Below are 19,613 nucleotides of genomic sequence, written 5' to 3'. Positions count from 1 at the left end.
ATGAATGTGAAAAAACATCCCTTCATAACACCCTTTTTTCTTTATATCCAGGAAGCAAAGATGATTCTGAGAAAGTTTAAATTGTTCTTATTATGGTTCCTGTTGTATTTCCTGGAACTTTTCCACCCTCTGAGAACACTGCTTAGATCATGTAACTTACAACATCGTAAGTCAGTCAAGGGCAATTACAAATGAACCTGACAAAACTAGTTATATTTTTTCCAACCCCTCTCACTACAACCCAGCGATATTCTATAACAGTTCATTCATTCACTGCCTCCTACAATGTTCTCCCTATAAACTTTAGAGCAACAACTTTCAGGGTACCAAATATGCATTAGATTGTAGTAGTTATACCTGTATAATCATGTTTTATTTGCAGTTATCTGTACAGGCACCTGTTGCTGTTCTTTAGTAAGAATCGCAGCCTTGAGGAGAAGTCCATGTTCCAGCAGGACAAGAACACCAAGCTGCTCAGTCTGAAGAGCAACATCACGCTCCACCTGTATATGAACCAGATGCCCAAAGGAGCCGCCCAGATCCCCTCCAATCTGTTAGTGACTGGCACCTCTAAAACTCCTTATGCCCCACCAGTACTCATCTTATAGCCAAGTTGATATTTTACAGCCTGTCTGTCCCTTCAGCCTTGATCTTTTTTTCCCGTCAGGCGCCTGAACCCCCTCTCCATCTCAGCCTGGGAGGTGAACAACCAGATCAGCCTGCACGTGACGGTGGAGGGCAAGGTGTTCTCAGTCTTCTCCCCCACCTTCGACCAGGCCGCCTCCAGGGTGGTTAGCATGTCGGCCAGTGACAAGATCACCCAGTGGCAGGTGCTGGGTTTCCAGGGAGCCTTGCTCAGTCACTTCACTGAGCCCATCTACGTCAGCAGCATCCTCGTAGGCAAGTCCCTCAATCATAGGTTACACCTCAATAGTCTGAAAAGCAGTGTTTCTCAACTCCAGTCGTATGTAGCCCAGTGGACAGGACGTTTGTGTTCTATCCCTGCACTAACACACCTGATTTAACGCATCAACTGATCAGGTCATCGAGCACATAAGTTGTATCAGGTGATGTAGTGCTGGATTGGAACAAAAACGGTCATTCTCTCCTAGTCTTTCCCTCTGGGCTGATTTCAAAGAATAGATTTCTTTCAAATGGTGTAAAACGAAGGCGAGTGCTTCTGCCATCGTCCTCATCCTCAAATGCAGGTGACGTGAGCTGCTGTGACGTGCGGGGCATGGAGATTGCGGTGAACCAGCGTGTGGACGGCATCACCCCCCGCCTACCCATGTACTACTGCGTGTACCGGCCCCACATCAGCCTGGTGCCCACGGCGTGCCCTGAGGGTGGCGCAAACACCAACGCCCAGTGGAGCCACGGCATCAACTGGAGCCAGGGGGACGTCTCCCTGGAGGTGGTGGACGGCCTGGAGGGCAAGACGGTGGAGGCGTAAGACTATTTCATACTCAGACTTTCCCCAAATGTTCTGAAATAATATGCACTTCATGATATGAAATAGGCCCTATTCTGGCTTGAAAACCCAGGGAATCTACAGGTGATCTGTTAGCTGATTCTTCACAACGGCCATGTTGATTTTTGTGTCAGGTCTCCGTTTAAGAGCGGCCCTGCCCTGGCCAGTCGCCTGTGTAAAGCAGCCATGCTGAGTCGCTTCAACCTGGTGGCCCAGGAGGCTTCAAGACGGGACCTGCTAGCTACAGTCTCCTACAGAGAGGCCAAGGTAATAAAAACGCTCCTCTCGTCTACCCCCACCACGGTTGGGCTCCATTCAATTTGAATTCATGCCCTGCCCACTAGCTCCACTAGGAGACCATGAGTGGGTGTGGGACAGGATCAATTACAAACCCTCTTAGATGTTACCTTTCACAAACCTCAGTGTGAAGCATCCTGTCCCATTGTCTAGCATTAATAATCCATGTCCCATTAATGGGTTTTCTAGATGATGGCCAAGCCCTACCAGGAGGCCAAGAGTGTGCTGAGGTCCTACTTAGCGCAGCAGGGCTACGGCTCCTGGGTGGCCAAGCCTCCAGTGAGCGATCACTTCAGCATGTGAGAGGACCCCAGCTTGACTCTGCACTAAAAAAGACATTTGTGAAACTTCTCCACCTACACTTGAACAAAAAAGGACATCAAAAAGCATACCTCAGCAGGACAAATGGGAGCATAAAATAATAGGTTGACATGATGCCCTTAAACTGCAAGTTAATCTTCCACAGCCTGCAAAGTTAAGAGGTTGAGGTTTTTATTTGTTTAATTTGTGCTGTTTTTTTGAGGTGTGTCACAATTTGTTAGAAGGCGCAAAAACCACGTTTCTGAAAATGTTTTTCTCACAGATTTTTTTATGTTCTATTTAGTTCTGTGGTCATGTTGTTGTGCATTATGCTTTGAGATAAGAAATTGAAAATAAATAAAAACCTCTCAAAAGATAAAGGGTTGGCAATAATATCAATAGATTTCATTGATTGTGTGCTTTTTGACAAAGAACTATGCCATTAAAAGTTAAAGGTAAGACTTTCTCTGTAATACAGCCAAGATATTGTATGAACTAGTTCAGTCAACTCTTGGGGCTGATGGGAATTCATGCAATGATCTTCATTATGCACGCAACCAGAGCAATTCAAAACAGGTTGAATTCAGACTAAGGATCTGCAATGCATTTATATCAATCATCCAACGTGCTCTCATCAGGAGTTGTTTGCATGCACCTTGACATTGCACATGAGAACAAGTCAATTGCATACCAATGTATTATCCGTTTGTATGAAGTCATGTTGTGTGTCAGAAGTCCGTAGTTGTAATTTTGCCTTGCGTTGATACCGCCAGTGGTTTCACAAGCTGATCCCACCATCTAAGAACGAGCACGGTCTTTACTATAAACACACACACACAGGAAATGCTATGGTTTCCTGTGCAGGCGACGCAGCATATCATATCACTCGTTTTAATGTTTACACAGCCCTGTTTTGTTGTATTAAACTGGCTTCTTTTTACTTCCTTGTACACAGGAAGTTTCCCGTGCATTAAGGGACCCGACGCTCTAGGATCAAACACCTGAATAGTATGTATGAACCACTCTAGATCTGCTGTTTGTGGCATGCCTGGATGGGTTATCATGTAAAGCCTGGTATTTATGCAAATATGCTGCAAGGCTGGATGCAAAATTGTTCATAGTGAAGGTGTCACTGTAGTGACATGAATGGAACACATTGATATTGAAACTGTCTTGATACGAGCCTTGGACGCTGATGTCCATTCAGACGTACATTGTCATTGTTTATCTGAATTACATGTTAAACATTCGTTGACGAGTGACTACTGTCAAGGCTTGGTTTGGATGCATGTAATTGTCCTTTCATGTCGAGCTAGTATATAGAAGATACTGTGGTGTTTGAGGCATTTGGTTATTGACGTATTCAAGTCAAGGCGGTTGTCCAAAAGACCCGATGTACAAACGGATGGCCGAAAACTCTGCTGGTACACAAGGGGTTGGCCAGAGAGTCATTATCTGATTCTTAAATCACCGACTCCCAAACAACTGATCCTTGTTATCAGAAGGTGTGTGAATCATATAATTGGAATAGTAATGAATAGGATCTCTGATGTGATTAAAGTGCTTGGCACAGCAGCCCTGTCGAAATAGTAGATGCGGAGATAAACAGGATATCCAGTTCTCTTGATGTGGTCGCACACTGCTTTTTAGGCCTACCTCTCATTTGGGTAAGCTAGATTTAGGTCATGCAGCCCGTGTTTAGAATAGTCATGTTTGAGGCACAATGTTAAGAACTTGATCCTGGAAAACGTTTCCTGTTCACATAAGATGGGTGGGTGGCCTGACGGATACGAAGGGAACATTGGCAGTAGAATAAAGTCAACCCGCAGATGTGTTTGTGTGCTTGTAGCCTTGCGAGTGGTTTACACATTACTGGAAGGCAGCTACTTGGGCTGTGTTTTAGAACAGCAAAATGACTGTTTAAGATCTTCTAAGATTCCATTGTGTTTAAGGAGCTTCAACACATTGCATTAGCTACATCATATCCATACTACTGGTGATGTCAATGGGTTTTCTTTTAGGCCAGGTGCAGCAGACCAGCCCACCGTTAACATGAATCACTACAGTACCCGAGCTTGAGGTTAGAATGTCACTTACCTTTAGTACCATTTTGTGGATGAGGACGAGCTAATTTTCCATCCATGGACTTTATTTGTTTATTGCCCTATAACTGACAAGGGAATTCCCCCTCCTACATAGGTCACCTATAGGAACCCATCTCCTAAGTTGGCCTGCCTTTCATTCTCGATTTTAGCATAGACCCGGCAACAATTTGTTCAAACCACAGTATGACTAACCATAGTACACAGTCAGATATTGTGATATTCCATTGTAACATACAGTAGGAGACGGAAGGATGCTCAGTAGAGATGAATTTAGATGCGGCTGAGAGCCCCAGACCCTGACACCTCCGAACTATCCCCACATGGGCCGATAAGCAGTTTATACTTGTACAATGAAGTGGTCCCACGAGCCGCGAACGTAGGAGCCCACCTAAGTCTAGGCGACGAGGATTCCAGATTCGGGCAAAAGGGCATTCGACTCTTGGTCTTACTGCGCCGAACTCTAATTCACATATAATTAACGATAAAACCAATCAATTTAAATATATCTCATTTGCTACATTAGTGTTAGCAATGTTTAACCCCCAAAAAAACAAAGTAAATTAATTTCAAATACTTTTAATTGCAAATTTATTGTCAAGGTTATAGGAACAGACCATGTGTAGAAATCAAAATATAATAAATATGTAATAAATACATAAATAAATAACTTAATTAGAGCTTTTTAGAAGCTTAAATACATTATAGTTAACAGACATTGAGAACTCAAACACTTGCATTCAGAGCAGTTCAGACACAGTATATGGATATCACATCATTAAACAGAACCTACAGTAGCCCTTTCCTTCATTATGTAGGGCTTTCATCCCAGGTTTTTAAGGACATCCAGTTAGACATATAAAAAAAAAATATATAAATATGCTTTAAAAGCTGGTGTCACACAATGTTACACAAATTGTTAGAGATAATATATAGTATCAGTGCAATGACAATCTACTTCCTGTGACCCCATCCTCCCCCCATTTTAACTGGGAGCTAGAACCTATTTTATGATTGGGAATATTTGACAAATAGAGCTTGAGCTAAATTGGTCATATTCTTCATGAACTCCTTGCAAGACTTTTTGGACAGCGGGTTCTCACGGCTGCATTCTGACGAGTCCGTTGTCTGAGGAGATAAGGTATGATTTAGTCTAACGCCATGTAAAGTGGTACACCAACGTATATGAGCCGACCTGTTTACTAAGAACAGTTATTTTTTTTGAACTTTCAAGGCGTTTAGGGAAAGTAATAAGACTTACGGTGTCATCAACAAATGTCGCTTGTAGGACTGCCAAAGTGTTGTTGATATGATGCTGCAGATTTGGGGTGTTATTGAGGTGGTTCAGTTGTTGAATAGAACAGGCCAGTGCTCCAGCAATGCTTTTCTGCAACCGAGAAAAAGAGACGTAACTGTTTGCCCTGGGGCTCTTTGATTTTGTGACATGGAAAAAGGGGCTGTGGATTAGTTGTGGTGAATTGCACTGCCAAGACGGGAGTGGGTTTTAGATGTTCAAAGTGCTATATGAAATGAGTTGAACCACCGTCTGCAGCCCTGCTGTGTTTCCTGTACTAGTGGTCTTCTATGAACCGTCGAAGCAGAAATAAGGCTTTAGCAAGTCAGAAACCCAGCTAGGGCTAGAGGCTACATGTGAGTGGAAAGGTTAAGGGCTACTGTGTTGTCCATTTGCAGATATCAGTTGAACATGTTAAGTTAGCCTTACCTCTACATCCGCTGGAGACGGAGCATAGAAGACTGTACCTTCTGGCTGCTACAGGACAATATGGAAAAAGAGAAATGTTAGTTGATCACAGAAATACATTAAAATGATTTGAACACCTCTTATGTCATGAAGGGACTTACACATGTAATTTGTTTTTGTAGATGTTTGATTCCACGTTGAACTATCATGAAATTCTTAGTCGGAAGTCCTTGAAGACCAACTGAGAGAAAAAGCATCAAAAAGGCAATCCTGAAAATGTTTTCCATGATAATCTGAAGGTCTTGTAGGCAGTGTCCTGTGAGGTGTACACGAAGGGAGGTCTGGAGTCTGTAAATGTTTGTCATCTTAGATTGTTAGCAGTCTTTTATATACCCTGCTGTGTGGAAAATCAAAGGGCGGGTTGAATTTATTGCTCTAGATATTACCACATGCAAGCAGCTATATTTTTCCTCTTGATGACTGTTGGGATTTTTTCTCTGCATAGTTGTTACAAGGTGGTAAAATCCCCTTGGTGACATATAGTGGCACAGCATTTGACTGTACACAGTAGATAGACTTTTCAATTTGTGGTGGATGAGGGGTGATTCTTGAGCTGACGTGTGGGTTTACAAACGTGTCATCTGGAGTTTGTGGTCGTTGGTCAGTTCTGAGCATCACTTGCAAAAAAAAATGTTACTCCAAGGAAAGGGAGATACCTCTAAATATCAAATGTGTTGCTTTGTCCATACCGCCTTTAAAATATTCCCATCTCTGGTTAAGATGTGCCAGTTGAAAAGCCATTACAACAAAGAAACTACAACACAATTTGTGCATGCAGAGAGCCACATTTTTCTGCAAAGTTGCTTCAGGATCAGTAGCTATTATTTTCCCTCAACATGTGATCAGTTAATTATGTTGCTGCCAACAACACGTGGCAGGTAGCCTAGTGGTTAGAGCGTTGGACTAGTAACCGAAAGGTTGCAAGGTCAAATCCCCGAGCTGAAAAGGTAAAAATCTGTCCTTCTGCCCCTGAACAAGGCAGTTAGCCCACTGTTCATAGGCTGTCATTGTAAATAAGAATTTGTTCTTAACTGACTTGCCTAGTTAAATAAAGGTGTAAAAAAATATATATATGTTGCTGCCAACGTGGTGATCAGTTAATTATGTTGCTGCCAACGTGGTGATCCGTTAATTATGTTGCTGCCAACGTGGTGATCCGTTAATTATGTTGCTGCCAACGTGGTGATCCGTTAATTATGTTGCTGCCAACGTGGTGATCCGTTAATTATGTTGCTGCCAACGTGGTGATCCGTTAATTATGTTGCTGCCAACGTGGTGATCCGTTAATTATGTTGCTGCCAACGTGGTGATCAGTTAATTATGTTGCTGCCAATGTGGTGATCAGTTAATTATGTTGCTGCCAACGTGGTGATCCGTTAATTATGTTGCTGCCAACATGTGATGATTGCTGTCTCCACTCTAAGCTTCTGACTATCAGATTTTCTTTGGTATGATGTCAAGATTATCTGTGATTGCATGATCTCTCTTGTCTTTCTGTCTCTGGCTATCTGCCTCTGTCGCGCTCGCTGTGGCTCGTTGTGTCGCTCTCGCTGTGTGTCTCTCTCGCTCTCGCTGTGTGTCTCTCGCTCTCGCTGTGTCTCTCGCTCTCGCTGTGTGTCTCTCTCGCTGTGTCTCTCTCGCTGTGTCTCTCTCGCTGTGTCTCTCTCGCTGTGTCTCTCTCGCTGTGTGTCTCTCTCGCTCTCGCTGTGTGTCTCTCTCGCTCTCGCTGTGTGTCTCTCTCGCTCTCGCTGTGTCTCTCGCTCTCGCTGTGTCTCTCTCGCTCTCGCTGTGTCTCTCGCTCTCGCTGTGTGTCTCTCGCTCTCGCTGTGTGTCTCTCTCGCTGTGTCTCTCTCGCTGTGTCTCTCTCGCTGTGTCGCTCTCGCTCGCTCTCGCTGTGTCTCTCTCGCTGTGTCTCTCTATCGCTGTGTGTCTCGCTCTCGCTGTGTGTCTCTCGCTGTGTGTCTCTCGCTCTCGCTGTGTGGTTCTCGCTGTGTGGCTCTCGCTGTGTGTGTCTCTCTCGCTCTTGCTGTGTCTCTCGCGCTCGGTGTGTCTCGCTGTATCTCTCACTCTCGGTGTGTCTCGCTGTGTCTCTCCGTCACGCTGTGTGTGTGTCTCGCTGTCTCGGTCTCGCTGTGTCACTCTCTCTTGCTGTGCGTCTCTCTCTCTCTCTCTCTCATTGTGTGTGTGTCTCTCTCTCGCTGTGTGTGATTCAATTCAATTGACTTTATTGACATGGCAACTTAAATTACTTACATTGTCAAAGTATACATATAAAAAAATGTGTGTGTGTATATATATATATATATATATATATATATATATATATATATATATATATATATATATATATATAGTGGTGGGACCAACAGCAGGAGTGGTGGGACCAACAGCAGTAACAATAGTAGTAGTGGAAATGGGATTAGCATTAACAGCTTCTACAACAACAATATTAATGAGAATAATAATAATACATTAAAGCAATAGTAGTAGACCAGTCTCAACATGAATGAGAAGACACATGACATGGTATGAAAGCCAAAACAAAACTAAATGGGAAATATTATTGACATTACATTGCACTTTTCACTGGCTGTCCCTCAGGTTGAGGCAGGAGGACACATATTTGGCTGCCAAACTGCACATTTTGGCTTTTCACCCCAAAAATATGAGCTTTTTTCTTCATCTTTTATAGTTTCAAATTCTTTGTATTGAATTAGAATTTTGGGAAATAAATATTCTCTTAGGTCTGAGTATTTGTCACAGTGTAATAGGAAATGCCCTGGAGCAGAGGGAGCACAGCTTGTCCTCTCTGGGCAGCCAGGTTTGCCTGTGCTCTCTATAGCCAGACTGTGCTCACTGAGTCTGTACCTAGTCAGTGTTTTCTATCAGTCACAGTGGTCAGATAGTCTGCCACCATGTACTCTCTGTTTAGAGCCAAATAGCATTGAGGTTTACTTAGATTTTATGTGGTGTCTTTCCAATAGGTGATACATTTTATGATTTGGTTGGGCCAGATTTTTGGAGTATTATCCTGAGGCTCTATGTGGTTGGTTTGGGTTAGTGAACTGAGCCTCAGAACCAGCTGGCTGAGGGGACTCTTCTCTTGACATTGTAGAGTTGTGATGGAATGTTTTGGGGTCACTTGTTTTTAGATGGTTGTAAAATTTGATGTCTCTTTTTTTCTATTGGAATGAGGAGGGGGTATTGGCCCAATTCTGCTCTACATGCTTTACTTGGAGTTTTCTTTGCACTTGCAATACAGTCTTGCAAAACTCTGCATGCAGTGTTTCGATTGGATGTTTGTCCCATTTGGTACATTCACTGTTAGAGTGGACCTCATACTTCACTACCATATAGAGCAATTGGTTCTATAACTGATTGGACATTTTTGAGCCAGATTCTAATTGGAATTTCGATTTTAATGTTCCTTTTAATGGCTCTTCTTTCTTTCTCTCAGCTCATTCACAGCCCTGTAAAAGCTACCTGTGTTGCTGATATTTAGCCCAAGATACGTGTAGTTTTTGGTGTGTTCTAATAGAACTGTGTCCAAATAGAATTTATATTTGTCATCCTGATTTCTGGACCTTTTTTGGAATGTCATTGTATTCATTTTTTTTAGATTAATGGTCAGAGCCCAGGTCTGACAGAACCTGTGCAGATGATCTAGGTGCTGCTGTAACTCCTCCTTAGTGGGAGACAGCAGCACCAGGTCATCTGTGTACAGCAGACCCTCCTTAGTGGGAGACAGCAGCACCAGGTCATCTGTGTACAGCAGACCCTCCTTAGTGGGAGACAGCAGCACCAGGTCATCTGTGTACAGCAGACCCTCCTTAGTGGGAGACAGCAGCACCAGGTCATCTGCGTACAGCAGACCCTTGATTTCAGTGTTGTGTAGGCTGATGCCAGGTGCTGCCAATTTCTTCTAATGTGTTTGCCAATTCATTAATGTAGATGTTAAATAGTGTTGGACTTAATGCGCAGCCCTGTTTCACTCCACATCTCTGAGAGAAGAAGTCTGTTTGCTTGTTGCCAATTTTAACCGCACATTTGTTTTTAGTGTACATTGATTTAATAACATCATGTTTTCCCTCCAATACTACTTTTTGTTTGTTTATAAAAAATACCTTTGTGACAAATTGTATCAAATGCTTTCTTGAAAAACAATGCTTTACTTGTTTGTCAATTGGAGGGTGTAAATGTGGTCTGTTGTACGATAATTTTTTAGAAACCCAATCTGGCTTCTGCTCAGGACGTTGTGTACATCAAGAAAATTATGTAGTCTGCTATTTATGATACTGCAGAAAATGTTCCCCAAGTTGCTGTTAATGCAAATTCCTCTAATTATTTGGGTCAAATTTGTCTCCATTTTTATAGATTGGTGTGATCAATCTTTGGTTCCAAATACCGGGGAAAATACCTGCAGTGAGGATAATGTTGAAGAGTTTGAGTATAGCCAATTTGAATTTGTGGTCTGTATATTTGATCATTTCATTTAAAATACCATCAGCACCACATGCCTTTTTGGGTTGGAGAGTGCATAGTTTTTCCAATAATTCTTCTGTAATTGGGGTATCCACAGGATTCTGATAGTCTTTGACTGCTGATTCAAGGATTTGTAATTTTTCTTGTATATCTTTTTGTTCTGGTCTCTTTGTTATATTGCTGTAGAGGTTTGCAAAGTGATTTCTCCACATATCCCCATTTTGGATAGCCAATTCCTCCTGATAAGGTTTGTTTAATTTATTCCAATTCTCCCAGAAGTGGTTTGATTCTATGGATTCTGTCACGACTTCGGCCGAAGTTGGTCCCTCCTTGTTCGGGCTGCGTTCGGTGGTCGATGTCACCGGCCTTCTAGCCATCGCCGATCCACCTTTCATTTTCCATTGGTTTTGTCTTGTCTTCCTCACACCTGGTTCCAATTCCATCAATTACATGTTGTGTATTTAACCCTCTGTTTCCCCCATGTCCTTGTCCGTAATTGTTTCTTGTAGTGCTTGTGTACGTTATGCTGGTGGATACCGGGTTTTGTTTGACCCATTTCATTGATTGTTCTGTTTACGGTGGTTTTTATGTTTATTAAACGACACCGTTGTAAATCAGTTTTCGCTCTCCTGCACCTAACTTCTCTGCCGCCAGTACGCACCACGTTACAGATTCCTCAATTACATTCAGCTGATTTCTAATGAGCTGTTCCTTTTTTGTTTTTAGGGTGTTTTGTATTGCTTCAGTGTTTCCCCATATTGGAAGGCATTTATTTTTGTTGTGTGTTTTTGATTAGATATATTTCTCAATGACTTTCTTAGATTTTTGCAATCATTATCAAGCCATTTTTCTTGATCTTTTCTTTTTGGTTTTCTCTTATGTTTCTTTAAATTAGGAGGCTAATTTGTCAAATATAAAGTTTGTTCCAAATGGCCAAGTTTACACCATTGCTGTAGGAGAATATTAAGACTAAACCGTTGTCCAGGAGAGATTGTATTTTTTGGCTACTAATTGCTTTTTGGTAGATTTCTGTACTGTTTGCACTCCATCTATAGGCCTGTTTAGTACCATGTCATTTATTGGGCCGTGATGCTTCATTGCTGGGTACCGCTATTCTCAGATACACTGTAGTCTGATAGGGGTGTCAGTGGGCTGACTGTGAAGGCTCTGAGAGACTCTGGGTTTAGGTTGGTGAGGAAGTCGTCTACAGTGCTCCTGCCAAGGGATGAGCTGTAGGTGTACCTACCAAAAGAGTCCCCTCAGCCTCCCATTGACTATGTACAGACCCAGTGTTCCACAGAGCTTCAGGAGCCGTGCTCCATTTTAGTTTTTCACTTTGTCATAGTTGTTTCTGGGTGGTGGGGTGGAAAGGTTGTTGCTTCCTGGTAGGTGTTTATCCCCATGACTGTTAATAGTGGCTGGTTCTTAATAGTGGCTGTTCTAGCATTCAGGTCTCCACAGACCAGTACGTTGCCTTGGGCCTGAAAGTGACTTCTCTTGGGCCTGAAAGTGACTAGGATGGAGAAACTCTCTTCATTGAAGTAGGGTGACTCTGAGGGGGGAATGTATGGGGCGCAGAGAAATACGTTTTTATCTGTTAAGATAGACTCCTTGTTGATTTTTAACCAGATGAAGAGTTCTCCTGTTTTGATCAATTCGATTTATACCATATTAGCATTCCCCCTATCTCTGCCCTGTGTGATTCCTTTTCATTTAGTGGATGGTATGATTATCTCCCTATAACCTAGTGGACAGCCAGTGGAAACATCACCCCTGCACCATGTTTCCTGTAGTACCACAATATCAACATCATCAATTTCTTTCAGGAAGTCTTGAGTTTCTGCTCTTTAGCACAAAAGCAGAGGACTTCAATCCTTGTAAATTCCAACATGCAACGTTAAAAGATTTCGTAACTGTTTTTTCTTTACCTTCAAAATGAGACAAGCACTCACAATCCAACAAGAACTAATAAAATAGGATTTTTCAATTAACGTAAACGCTGTATTATGCAAATGAGTTTGTTAATAATTTAAGATGGCATTTGTGTCATGCCACTTGGGTGGATGTAGTGTGAGGAGGGTGGAGTTCTTGTGCTCATCTTACCATGACCCTTGGCCTATCACATGTGACCGTAGTAGACTCAGCCTGTGTTTAATGTCACTCATTTGGTTGGTGGGGGGCTGGGCCAGTTGCTCCTCTCACAGCCTGTGCGTAGCTCTGCCCGCCGGGCTGTGGTTCCTCCAGGTAGGCCTCGTCTGAAGACGGGCTGGGTTGGTCTATGCTGCGCTGGCTGTGGTGGGCATTGAGGTTGGTGGTGCTGTGGCTGTGGCCGTGGCTGGGAGGTCCATTGGTGCTGGTCCGGGGTGTTGTCTCGGTGATTTCGGAGGGGGGGAGATTTCTCCGCTGTTCCTGGGTGGAGAGGTCGGGCTGCGGTTTAAAGCAACGTCCTTGAGAGTCTTGGCAAGGATGTGTGTGTGTGTCTCTCTCTCGCTGTGTGTGTCTCTCTCTCTCGCTGTATGTCTCTCGCTGTGTGTGTGTGTGTCTCTCTCTCTCTCGCTGTGTGTGTCTCGTTGTGTGTCTCGCTGTGTGTTTCTCTCGCTCTGTGTGTCTCTCTCTCGCTCTGTGTGTGTCTCGCTGTGTGTGTCTCGCTCTCTCTCTCTCTCGCTGTGTGTGTCTCGCTCTCTCTCTCTCGCTGTGTGTGTGTGTCGCTCTCGCTGTGTGTGTGTGTCTCTCTCGCTGTGCGTGTGTGTGTGTCTCTCTCGCTGTGTGTCGCTGAGATGATTTCTAGGTCTTGACCTTACAACCACATGGATGGTCTATGGGGTCTGGGCCTCTGCCCAGGTATTGGTGGCAATGGACTGCAAGATAATACAAATCCTAACATCTTTTAGATGGGCAACACTGATAATATAAAAGTGATTTAAATATTGATGTGATGCTGGGTGAATTAATCAAATGTATTTCATAAAGCCCTGTTTTAAACTCGATATCAGCCCTTACGCTTCATAGTTGTATTTTCAATTGACTTATGCAATTTGAATGAGGGGAAAACCATTGTGAATATTGACACAGGTAGAAATGACTAGCAGAAAACAATCATTTTATCGATTGAGTGCAATATGAGAAAGGAAACTTTGAGTAGTGAAAACTACGGAATAGTTTTAGGTTGACATTTTAGAAAATGTGTATTCCCTCCCTACTGGTTGAGAGAAACTGCTCAGCATTTTGTATGGCTGTTCACAATGCGTTTCTATTGGGCTAGTGACCTGCACAAACCCTGTCAAAAGTATTAGTGTCTTGGTGTTGTCTGGAGAACCGTAGGAGCATTTATTTGGACGTCACTGCTCCCGTCACATTGTAGGGCTCGCAAAGTCCTGTTCCTCACCCCGACCTCGAGATTCTACTATGATTTTGAAAAATGGTCTGGGACGAGAAAAACGTATTCTGATATCGAGCTGCAGTGTATTCCCATATCCTGCTGTAAGATCTGTTCTTGGCCTTTGCACCAAAACAGAATATTTTATGTCCACTGGGATGAATACAGTACCCTCATCAAATGTCCTGGTCTGGGACAATCTGATATATGTATGTGGTCAAGATATTGATGAAATATATCCCGAATAAAATATAACAACTATTTTACTGAGTTACAGTTCATATAAGGAAATCAGTAAATTGAAATAAATAAATTATGCCCTAATCTATGGATTTCACATGACTGGGCAGCAGCCCCAGCCACTGGGTTGCCAGGCCCAGCCAATCAGAATAAGTTTTTCCCCACAAAAGGGCCTTATTAGACAGAAATACTCCTCAGTTTCATTGGCTGTCTAGGTGGCTGGTCTGACGATCCAGCAGGTGAAGAAGCCAGATGTGGAAGTCCTGGGCTGGCGTGGTTACACGTGGTCTACGATTGTCAGGCCGGTTGGATGTACTGCTAAATAAATACAAAAAATGACGTAGGCAGAAAATGGTAGAAAAATTAACATTAAGTTCTCTGGCAACAGCTTTGGTGGACATTCCTGCAGTCAGCATGCCAATTCCATGCTCCCTCAAACCCACATTTTAGAGTGGCCTTTTACTGTCCCCAGCACATGGTGCACCTGTGTGATGCTTTTGTTTTAACAGTTTATTGATATGCCACACCTGTCAGGTGGATGGATTATCTTGGCAAAGGGGAAATGCTCACTAACAGGGATGTAAACAAAATTGGAAAGAAATATGATTTTTCTGCATATGGAACATTTCTGGTATCTTTTTATTTCAGCTCATGAAACATGGGATGAACACTACATGTTGCATAAAAATTTGGTTCAGTATAGTTTCACCTTCCATTTTAGAGCAAATAGATTACCACTATTCTAATCTCCCCAGTTGTCTTATAGGGGAGAAATTGAAAGGACGGCAGATGGCATAACTCATCTTCACACCTACAATGAGCTTTGTGGAAAAGGGGTTTCCCCTATCAAACCTAGTCAGTTGGGAAACCCGTACAGATTCAGTGATCTTTTGCTATTCATACCTGACACTTGTTGGTCTGTATCATAGAACAGTCCCTGTGCATGTCCTCATTCCAACACATGATGACTATGGTTAGATTTGTATCACGAGGGATGAAGGTGGGGAAATATCATGAATAAATCACATCCGGAAGTATCGCTCCTGTTTCCATGAGCGCATTCATACTCCCCTGTAAAAACCCTTTACATTTGAGTTAGGTATTTATCATTTGATTGGTGGATGTGGCTTTCTCAGAATAACAGGAATGATTTTACCAAATTCCAGATTGATTTAGACTGTTGGTATTACCTTTTGAATCACCCTAATGCGGAACATTTCTTAACTGGCCACTTTATGCAGCCACTAAGTGGAGTAGGAAAATGTGTTCTAGTCACCGATTCAGTTTCTCTCGCTGTAACGTTAGCTAGAATGGGGTGCAGGGAAAACTACATTTTTAACACTGCCTTTTTCAGAAATGTATGATTTGAAAGATATTTTTAGAACGAACAGCTCTCTGGTCAGATATTATGCAATTTTGAAACTTAAGGAGCTCCTACATCGAGTCATATTTGACATACACCCACCACAATATGCAAACGTGTCCCCTGTCCACCCTCTGGAACTTCCTCTGATGTTTTCCATTCTCGACCTGACTGGGAGCCTCAAAACCCCTTTGTAGTCCCTAACCGATGATATATGTATTTTTTTTTAAATATTGTCTGAAATTGTCATCCAGGGCAACTGTGATTGCTTGCAGACTGGCAGTGTCTCGTTAAGGCAGGGCTTTACATTTAAAAAAAATCACTGGCGCTACCAACTTAAAATAAGTAGGAGCACAATTTGTTTTTAGGAGCATCAAAAAATATATCGTTTTTTATTGATTGAGATGGCCATATTGAGTCTATTTGAATTTCTAGTTACTTTTGTGCCATTAAAAATGAATTTTAACAATCTAAAATCCATTTTGTTTATTATAAAAGCTAAAATGTTGATACAAAAACCTGTAATTGGTGGAATATTATGTTTCGACATAGACTAACAGCACTGCCAATGCATTACATTGGAAATTGTACACTGTGTCAAGTTCATTGCTCTGATATGGTCATTGATTTCCTGAAGAATCTATCCTGTTTTCTTTCTTTCTGTGCCCCCATGTTTGGATGTACTGGTAATTAAGTAACCAAGTTGTTAGCTAGCTATCTAATGATGTTACATGGGCTGAACAAGGTGTAAACAAATGAACAAGTTGTTTTGGAACAGCCTGCGAAATGGTTTATGGATGTATAGCCAATTCACGATAGGAAGAAACAAATATTGCCCCGGTATTATGGGTCATGTCTGCTGTTTACCTGTTTGTGCTAGATACAATCGCTTTTTGCTGTAGTAATGGTGCAACCATGACAGTAACGCTGGCTTTTATCTGTAGGGCACTCTAAAACAATAGTGCAGCGAAGCCCAATCATTACAACAATTATCTGGCTGATTATGTTTCTAGGCACATGGTGCTCCCAAATGTCAGGTTGCACAGCAAAATATTTTGGTGTATGGGACCAAATCGGACACACTTTTTAGAGCCCTGAGTACAGGGTTTCCTCTAGCTTTCATAGTCAGATGCCACAGTCAACATTGGATGCAACAATTCGCTTTTTGGACATAGGTTAGGTTTTAAATCACATTTTTAAGAAGAGTAACTAGAACTTCTCAGGGTTCATCTTCAAGGTTTTATGGCAGACTGCACCTATTGGTGTATTGCCGCCACCTAAATGGGCAGGGTTTATGACTTCCTGGCTGTAGAAGCCAGTGACGACCCTAATTCAGACCTGGGACACCAGGTGAGTGCAATTAACTACCAGGTAGAAACAAAAACCAGAAGTGTTTTGGCCCTCCAGGACCAGAATTGGGCAGCCATGACAGTAGCCTATGCCTTGCACACATGAGTAGCCACACTTACTAATCCATGAAAAAGACAACGGGGCCATACTTGTGAACATAAGCAACCATCTAGGGTTGCCTACCCCTGCTTTAGCCCAATGCACCAAATTATTAGATGAATTTTAAGGACATTATCAACATTATTTAATGGGGGGGGGGGGGGGATACATGTACAATGGATCTCCATTATAAAGGACGAATCCACTGGCACACAAGACCAATATGGTATTCACATTCTGTAGGAGAGCTGGGAGATCACGTTAAAGTTATTCTGGCTAATGAAGTGTATTTACTGGCAGTGAAGTGTCAGACTGTCATTCCCAGTACCTGCGCTTTTAAGAGTGCTTTGTGGAGGCGGAGCAGTGTATCTCTCCAAATACCGCGGTTTAACACAAGTTGTTGTGTATTTTTTCTTTTTATATAAACAGGCTATGTTCTGAAAATGGTCTACATTTTTCCCCTCTACATTTTCTTATATAAAACTGCCTATCATACCCATATGTTAAGAACAGACAACAAATATGTAGTGAAATATTGTCGTGTTATGTTAAGGGTGAGACTGCATCGCTACATCTTTCACAACCTTCTAAAGTAGAATATTTCTTCAGTTTTTTTGTTTTTTTTCAGATGGCTGTTTATCCCATCTTTCTGTTTTATAATCTGATGCTAAATTGCAGAATATTGTAATGAAACAGTGGGGAGCAGGTCTCGAACCCTCGAATTCGAGCAAAAGCATGCTCTTGCGGCAGAGTCGATTTCCGCGCTTATAACCCCAGGGTCGTTACAATATATTGTCTGCACAGAGCGTCCCAGCAGTGTATTGGCGTGCTCTTTTCTACTTGTATTAATAGTCTCTCCCCTTTAACTGTCTTAATTGCGACATCCAATGATCAGGGATTGAGTTTGTTGGAGAGGATCAGTTTGAGCAAAGTCAGGTGTAGAATCACTGATCTACAAATGGTATAACCTGGCAAATATTAGCCTTTGTGCTATTAAGATTCATATGCTACCCCTACGCTGGTTCCCCCCCCCCCCACCACCACCAAACACACACACAACCAGACATTGAGTGATTGATTAGAGACAGCTTGTGTAAATTAAAGAGCGTTTCCAAATATTTTTTTTCTGCTTGATAAAGATATAATTACCGGTTAAAAAAAACACCTGTCTTTAGCCATGTCATCTGAAAAGCTATGCATTTTGAGCTGGAGAGCTAATTTCACTAAATGGTTGCTTACGTTTGCAAGTATGAGAGAGAAATGTTTGAACTTGTGATTTATATTTTTTGTTTATTCAAAGTAGGTTGGCCAACGTGAGTTTGTTTCAAGTGCTGTAGTTGTTTTTGTTAAAGGGTAAGAACCATACATTTTTACTCACCAAAGTAACAACACAGTGTGGTCAAAGACTAACTTGGTTGTAGTCACTATCTGGTTACCTCTAAGTACAAACAGTTATATGTAACTGCATATAACATGCTTTGATAACTGGTTAGACTTGGTTATGTTTTTCCAAAATGTTGGGTTTACTTTAATGTAGCTGTAATCTAGGTAAAATTCCTGACGGTAAAATTAGGTAAAGTTCCCGACGGTTAATATTACCGTCTCAAATATTTATTATCATTAAAACCGTGTTTGAAAAACTCACGGTAAATACTGTCCAGCATCAACCAAAGTTAGCAACAGTCTGATGCAGGCTCAGCCTGCAACGTGGGTTTTGTTTTGTGTGAAAACATGGCGGAAGGCGGTGACATCGCTCGGGAGATTTTTCAGCCTTTTAAGAGGACCAAATCTGAAGTGTGGTCGTATTTTGGGTTTTACAAGAGTGAAACGTAATTGAAGATGGTCACCCTGTCTGCAGAACAGAAAACAAACACTGCGAAAGGGGGCAACACTTCAACTCTCTTGAGTCATCTTTGTGACCACCACCCTCTACTTTACAGCGAATGCAAGGTATGTTACCTTTTAGCTCAATGCATGATGTGGGGACTTCGGAATGGGGGAAAATGTCATGGTTTGTCTGTCTAATTTGCTAATAGCTTGTCAATAATGTAAACTGAAGCTTTCAGTGTTACCTACTCTTGTAAAAACACTACACGTTGTTCTGCTGCTGTATGCGTCGTGTATCTGCAGACTATTCTCCCATTGCACACGATAACACGTTATGCAGTTTAGTCACCCAACCAACATATTTTGTTCATTTAAAATCCGTCAGTCATCGACTTGGTTGTAAAAGTGTTCCAACAGGAGAAACACTATAGACTCCTATACAAGACTCCTGTATTTATGTCAATTGTTAGGCTCATTGCAATTACTATCACTGTCTTAAGACTAATTTGTATTTATGTAAATTGTGCATGGGGTCATTGCATATACTCAAATGCTAGACAGACTGTGAGTGAGTAATAATTATAATGTAACAACACTAGTAATAATAATACATTTGCTATTCCCTTATTTACAGTGTGGGCGTGCAGCAGGCAAACCCAGTCATGCTACTGGACCCTCATCTACAGTTGTGACACAGACACTCCAGCAAGCATTTTAAAAGGCAGGCTGCTTATGCATCCACATCAACAAATGCTCACTGCAGCCCTTTCATATTACATTGCAAAGGACATGATGCCATTTCATACTGTTGAGAGGCCTGGCTTTCTGAGGCTGATGAAGGTTGCCGTGCCTACCAACAAAGTGCCATCACAAACATTTATTTTCCAAGACTGAAATCCCAAACCTGTACAACCAGGTTAAAGCTGATGTTGGAAAAAATTTGG

At 42.1% G+C, this 19,613-nt stretch overlaps 1 protein-coding gene across 5 annotated transcripts in view; it reads left to right on the top strand.

Annotated features, from left to right (window-relative positions):
- Positions 1-2,448, top strand: part of adad1 (adenosine deaminase domain containing 1 (testis-specific)) — a 48,104-nt gene extending 45,656 nt beyond the window's left edge. For 4 of the 5 annotated variants that reach the window (XM_071398948.1, XM_071398947.1, XM_071398944.1 and 1 more), the window contains exons 8-12: positions 383-553; positions 668-900; positions 1,209-1,449; positions 1,606-1,738; positions 1,958-2,448. In XM_071398948.1, the coding sequence (XP_071255049.1) occupies positions 383-553; positions 668-900; positions 1,209-1,449; positions 1,606-1,738; positions 1,958-2,071 (892 nt within the window). In that variant the 3' untranslated portion in view covers positions 2,072-2,448. The remainder of the gene's footprint in view (positions 1-382; positions 554-667; positions 901-1,208; positions 1,450-1,605; positions 1,739-1,957) is intronic. The other variant, XM_071398949.1, reaches the window with a different exon arrangement.
- Positions 2,449-19,613: the final 17,165 nt, after the last annotated feature.

Source organism: Salvelinus alpinus, chromosome 4, assembly GCF_045679555.1.
Source record: "Salvelinus alpinus chromosome 4, SLU_Salpinus.1, whole genome shotgun sequence".
Lineage (NCBI taxonomy): Eukaryota > Metazoa > Chordata > Actinopteri > Salmoniformes > Salmonidae > Salvelinus > Salvelinus alpinus.
The sequence above is the reverse complement of the archived record's forward strand: the minus strand, read 5'-3'. Positions and strand labels throughout refer to the sequence as shown.